The sequence below is a fragment of the Coregonus clupeaformis genome, chromosome 17 (genome assembly GCF_020615455.1).
Source record: "Coregonus clupeaformis isolate EN_2021a chromosome 17, ASM2061545v1, whole genome shotgun sequence".
NCBI lineage: Eukaryota > Metazoa > Chordata > Actinopteri > Salmoniformes > Salmonidae > Coregonus > Coregonus clupeaformis.
The window spans coordinates 70347771-70353920 of record NC_059208.1 but is presented as its reverse complement, the minus strand read 5'-3'; the positions used below and the strand labels follow the sequence as shown (position 1 = coordinate 70353920).

The 6150-nt window shown below is 41.8% G+C and overlaps 1 protein-coding gene across 1 annotated transcript; it reads left to right on the top strand.

Moving 5' to 3' along the window:
* On the top strand, positions 1-5475 carry LOC121542925 (L-rhamnose-binding lectin CSL2). Its single transcript, XM_041852555.2, has 10 exons — positions 1-88; positions 3437-3539; positions 3795-3830; positions 3906-3959; positions 4042-4177; positions 4410-4519; positions 4649-4693; positions 4855-4993; positions 5093-5200; positions 5261-5475. The coding sequence occupies exons 2-9, from the start codon at positions 3509-3511 to the stop codon at positions 5196-5198; spliced, it is 657 nt and encodes a 218-aa protein (XP_041708489.1). The 5' UTR covers positions 1-88; positions 3437-3508; the 3' UTR covers positions 5199-5200; positions 5261-5475.
* Positions 5476-6150: the final 675 nt, after the last annotated feature.

Below are 6150 nucleotides of genomic sequence, written 5' to 3'. Positions count from 1 at the left end.
CGTCTCACGGTTGAATGTAATTGAGAATTGAAGATTGATACCAGAGCACGCTCCTTGTAGAGAAGCAGGAGAAACAAGCCAGCTCAAGGTGAGATGATCAAACAATACAAACAACTTGAAATAATCAAAGTTTACACGTGTAATGGGTCCAATAACGAAACTACAAAGGACATAGTCATAGCAGAAGGTTGATAGTCCGGTGGAGAAGATGGCGGAAACTGAGGTTTTGTTTGAAACCGCTAGTGAGTCGGGTGAAACTAATAGTACAGAAAGTGAGTGAGTGGGTTACAGTGGCGAAGAAAAAGGGAAACGAGAAGTAAAGCTGTGTTGGAAAATAAGAAACCACGACTCATTTTTAGTCGATTCACTCACATATGGTGTAGTCATAGCGGACACATAGATTTTCCTGGAGACGTTAAACAGATTTCCCAAGTAGTCAATACTACTTGGGAAATCTGTTTAACGTCTCCAGGAAAATCTGTGTGTCTGCGGAACAGAAGAAGCGTGTTTTAAGACTCAAAGATCGGAGTGGCGCAAGAAATAAAGGCAGAGGATATTACTGAAGACATCGATGGAGTGGTTGGTGCACGTCGACTGACCTGTATGGTGGATGGAGAAAATAAATGAACTTAATCCATGTTACTGTTCTTTGATGAAGAGTCTCTCCCTTATCATATAACGTTATGATTCATGAGATACCCTCTAAGAGCTTTTGTGCACAAGCCCCTTCAGTGTCATAAATGTAAAAGATTTGGTCATGTGTCAAGTGTGTGCAGAAGAGTATTGTATGCCAGATGAAGGTAAATGCTGCAACTGTGGAGGTGACCTGTTAGGGTGAAGGAGAATGAGGTGGCAAGGGTAAGGCGCAGGAGGCGGTGAGAAGATTGGAAGGAATGAGTGGCGGGGAAGAAACAATGGTAGTAGAGCCACCACGACCTTATTCATACCCCATCCAGCTGGTGGCGGTAATGCACCATTAACATTGGATGCCATCCACCGTTAAACCCCATCGAAGAAGTCATAGCGGAAATTATGTTGAAATCTATGATAACTGGCGATTGTAGTATTGAAATGAAAAACCAAGAAAACGCTGTCTTGCGATTCACTCACATATGGTGTAGTCATCTATGTGAATATGGGAAGACCGGCGCATGAAAACGTAGTTAAATTCAGCGCTTAATTGGTAAATCAGGAGGTGCCAGAACACAAAGTGAGCGTGAGAGGGGGGTGACCTGGGGAGCTCTGAGGTACCAGAGCGCATTAGGATTTTTTTTTTTTGTAATAATAAAGCATTGAATGCATATCATCGTATTACAGCCTGGTCTCAGACTAGACGTAACATAGTAAAAGTAAATCCGTAACACTCAAATTAGTATGAACCGTATGTTATGTGGTCCTCTGTAGCTCAGCTGGTAGAGCACGGCGCTTGTAACGCCAAGGTAGTGGTTTCGATCCCCGGGACCACCCATAAACTAAAATGTATGCACGCATGACTAAGTCGCTTTGGATAAAAGCGTCTGCTAAATGGCATATTATATTATATTATTATGTATGGTTACATAAGACAGATGGTTACTTAAGGCAAAAAAAAAACAGTACGGACATTGCAATTTATTTCCCTGGCCACATCTGCAGTCCTTATGCCTCCTTGCAGCATGCCTAAGGCACGTTCACACAGATGAGCAGGGACCCTGGGCATATTTATTTTGGTGTTTTTCAGAGTCAGTAGAAAGGCCACTTTTAGTGTCTTAAGTTTTCATAACTGTGACCTTAATTTCCTACTGTCTGTAAGCTGTTAGTGTCTTAACGACCGTTCCACAGGTGCATCTTCATTAATTGTTTATGGTTCATTGAACAAGCATGGGAAACGGTGTTTAAACCCTTTTCAATGAAGATCTGTCAAGTTATTTGGATTTTTACGAATTATCTTTGAAATACTCTTTCTTTTTTCTGAGTTAATCATACGTTTTGCTAATTCGTAACATTTCATACTAAATGGAGTGTTACGGATTTAGGTATAGAGTAATACAAAATGCTCTGAGATCAGATTGCATAGTGGCATAGAGGTGCTTAAGGAAGTTGCACACATGGGGAAACATTTTTTTGTAGCTTAGGGTCTAGGAAAAATTTTGCATTTTTTTTATAAGCTCATTTTAATGCAATGCTGCAAAATTTTACATGACTGGAGACTTTGGCAGAATCTTTAATACCGCACAAATGATTGAAATGACTGGCTACTTTGACACTGACAAACTGAATCTGAGATCAATAAAAACCACCTTGTCTTGAATCCATCAATAGCCTAGGACTAGGTGTGTGGAGACACGCACATTGTAGGCTACAATATGAGGAGGAAATTATAGTCCTAAAAATGCTTTCCAGTTTCACTGACTCGCCCAATGATGCGCAGCTCACTCGCCAGTGATGTTCGTGGCAAAAGCCTATCTCGCGTTCTCTCTTGCTTTACTTTGTAAAACAATATTTGGAAGTTGATCAAATATATTTTGATAGTCTACAGCAGACCGATGTCTTCTCTGTTCAGCAGGGGCCATTTGCTTTCCAACCTGTATTTTCCTGCGATTTGTATTTGAAATATTGGGAAAGGCCTGTTGTCTGCATGCTGTTCACTGACAGATTTGCCGCGCGCTCCCGACTGTAGGCTATGCCTTGTTATTGGACTACAAACAATCCACAGCCAGGCAATAAAAAGCTATTGATCATCTGTGGCTAAATTATAGGTATTCTTATGGTATAGTAGGCTATTCTAAACAGACAGCAGTAATTCTATAACTTTGGCAAATTTATTTCAATTCATCATGGGTGCTGCAGATCCTCCAGAACACTTTGCAGTCCAGGACACTATGATTCTATAAGGAAATATATGCAACCAGCTCTCTCACATCAGAATTAGACGTTTCTCACATTTAAGTGTTTGAAGAATTTACAAAGAATTGAGAAGGAGGCAACTCGAATGAACTTTGATCGCTTTTATTATAACTTTAACATTGCAAAAGGTGACGGGGGTAAAAAAGTACCGGATCCGACCAAAATAGGTTCCGGAACTAAACGGTCCAAAATGGAGGTGCCATCCGGCTCAAATTAAGCACTGGTTGATTTTTTTTCCCTCACTAATGGAGAAATAACTAAATGTTTACTGAAACGTTGAGTATGAAGTTATAATATCATGGGTAAATCGACACCCAGAGAAAATAAAACCCAACGATAACTAAAATGGCCTTTATTCCGTGGTGAATGCGTAAAGTGAGGACGGCACTTCACACATTACTTGTGGTTTGAGCTGGCGTGAGATTTTAGTTCTGTGTTGCCAAAATGACCGCTAATCCGCTGTGCTTTGTGTTCCTGGTTGATGGTTTGCAAACAATGATCTGTTCTTGACGAGTATCAATATATGTTAATTAAAGGTGTATTTGGCCAGGTGACCATCTGTAGCCTCTTACCTGTTACAACCACAGCTCAACCAGCTACTACCACACCTGTACACAGCATCATGCTCCTTTTAAGACTGACTGCGTTCACCTGTGAGTATACTGAATTGTAACATATGTATTTGCATTCCAGTATTTTCCAGATGTTTCTAAATGTGTCAATTTGTAGTTGAAGTCCAATATTAACAGTATGATCTGAGGACTAGGTGCTGTTCCATGTATGTCTATACTCTGTACCATATTTATATACTTACTGTATATGCTGTACACTACTTCTCCTGTAAAGAATTGCAAAGAGAAGGGACTGACCGAGGTTAGAAAAGCTGAATTAGCTGTGATGTTTTTCAGTGCTGGCTGCAGCTTGCTGTACACTACCGGCTGCAGGTACGTGGGTGGTGTGTGTGTGTGTGTGCGCGCATCTACATCTCTAAAGTGATGGTAATTATGTTTCTTCCTCAGCAACTAGAGTGGTCACCTGTGACAATGGAGACAACGTCCAGTTCCTGAGCTGTGGTACGAACACACCCACTCTACCCTGATGGTCTCTCTGTAGTGCTGTCTGTCTTTTTACCTGTTATTTTTCTTTCCCTGCTAGATTCTGGAGTGATCCTCATTGAGAGAGCTCTGTACGGACGGACTGACGGAACCACCTGCAAAGAAGGACGAACTGCCAACCAGCTGACCAACACACAGTGTTCACAGACGGGCACCATGGAGGTCCTCTCACAGAGGTACACTCAGTCACACAGTGTTTATTTGATAAAGAAAGGCTGGGATTGTCAGAGGTGTGTTGTTGAAAAGCACATCGCAGTAAAGTCAATGTGCCTTTTTAAAGCCATTTTTCCTGACGTTCCCGGTAAACACTGCAGATGTTTGCTTTAAATGTCAAGCACTGCATGCTTGTTGACAACGCCTTTGATTAAATCCCAGCCATAGCTCATCTTACCTCCTGATAACCCCCAGGTGCAATGGGAAACGGGTGTGTGAAGTGAACACTGAAGTCTTCCGTACTTCTGACCCCTGTGTCGGAATCTACAAATACCTGGAAACCACCTACACCTGCATCCTAGCAAGTCAGTCGGTCTCTATATAATAATGATACACCAGGCTAATGTGTGTCTGCTATGAAAAGGTGTCTTTATTTATGTCTGCCCAGCAGTGGCCAGTGTGGTGTGTAACTCCTGTTTGTCCACTCCTTGCAGCACGCAGCATCACGTGTGAAGGCTCTGATGCCCTATTAAAATGTGGTGAGGCTCTGATGCCCTATTAGAATGGGCTAAGCTTGTCAACACTCTGCTCTACAGTATACTCACATCTCATATGATTATGTATTATTCACGGTTTATATTACTGTCACTTGCACACCAAAGACCTCCAGCCTTACCTCCTGTTCCTCCCTCCTCCTCAGATGAAGGTACGATCCAGATCCACAGTGCCAACTATGGTCGCCGTGACCAGCTAGTGTGTTCCTTTAATCGGCTCGCTAACCAACTAGCCAACACCAACTGCCTCAGCCAATCCACCACTGCCAGTAAGGTGGAAAAGAGGTACTGAAACCTGCAGTGTGTACTATTAGAAATACTGTAGTGTTAACCTCTACCTGTAGAAACATGACTAGCGTTAACCTGTACCTGTCGTTGACACAGGTGTGATGGGAAGAGCGAGTGTAACGTCCCGGCGTCCAGTTCTCTGTATGGCGATCCCTGTATAGGAACCTACAAGTACCTGGATGTGGCTTACACCTGTGGCTAAACGTGAGGCACGCACACACGACTGGGAAGTAGAATGCTGGGACTGACTGTTTTGTCTTGCAGGAGATCTTCTCTGAGGAACAAAGACCAGAGACTTCTGGGATATCTTCCTCTTCATTGGCTGGATGTGTCTTTCCTGGCCTCTCCTCCTTTTTTAAGTCTCAATTGAGTGTAAAACATATGTAAACTGCATGTTTCCACGTAAAGTTCAAGATTTGTAAATCAAATGTATTTTGTCATAGGCATAATTTGTGTGTAGTAAAAAAATACTAAATGAGGCCTTCTGGAGCTTTATTCCTCGTGCTGCAGCAAGGCACGGTCAGGAGGACTCATGGAGAAATGAAACATTAACCCAAAAAATTAACTTCATTTCAAATAACATTACCATAATACTCTGCATTTTGTGTAATGTAGCTCAGTTGGTAGAGCATGGCGCTTGCTACGACAGGGTTGTGGGTTCGTTTCCCACGGGGGGCCTGTATGAAAATGTATGCACTCACTAAGTCGCTCTGGATAAGAGCGTCTGCGAAATGACTAAAATGTAAAAAATGTGCACTAAAGTATTTCTTCAAAACAATGTTGATTTTTCTGAATTGAGGTTGTGGGTCTGGATTAAACTAAGCAGCAAAAGACAAGACTTGGTGTGTCTTCTTCAATATTACGAAACAATGCCACACACTTAATGCTTTATTTGAATCCACAAATTACATTATGTTAAACATTTCAAAGGTCTTGGATACATGGGCACTTAAGGAAACAATAAGCACATTCTTCTGCATAAAATATGGCAAAGAAATAAACTTTGTCCTGAATACAAAGTGTTAGGTTTAGGGCAAACACAACACATTACTGAGTACCAGTCTTCATATTTTCAAGCATGGTGGTGGCTGCTTCATGTTGTGGGTATGCTTGTCATCGGCAAGGACTATGGAGGTTTTTTTAGGATACAAATT

Bases quoted from the DNA above. Each gene is read 5' to 3' on its own strand.
- LOC121542925 (XM_041852555.2), top strand. From the start codon at position 3,509: ATGCTCCTTTTAAGACTGACTGCGTTCACCT. The intron at 3,831-3,905 runs GTACGTGGGTGG...TTTCTTCCTCAG, and splicing joins CTGTACACTACCGGCTGCAG to CAACTAGAGTGGTCACCTGT. The intron at 4,178-4,409 runs GTACACTCAGTC...GATAACCCCCAG, and splicing joins ATGGAGGTCCTCTCACAGAG to GTGCAATGGGAAACGGGTGT.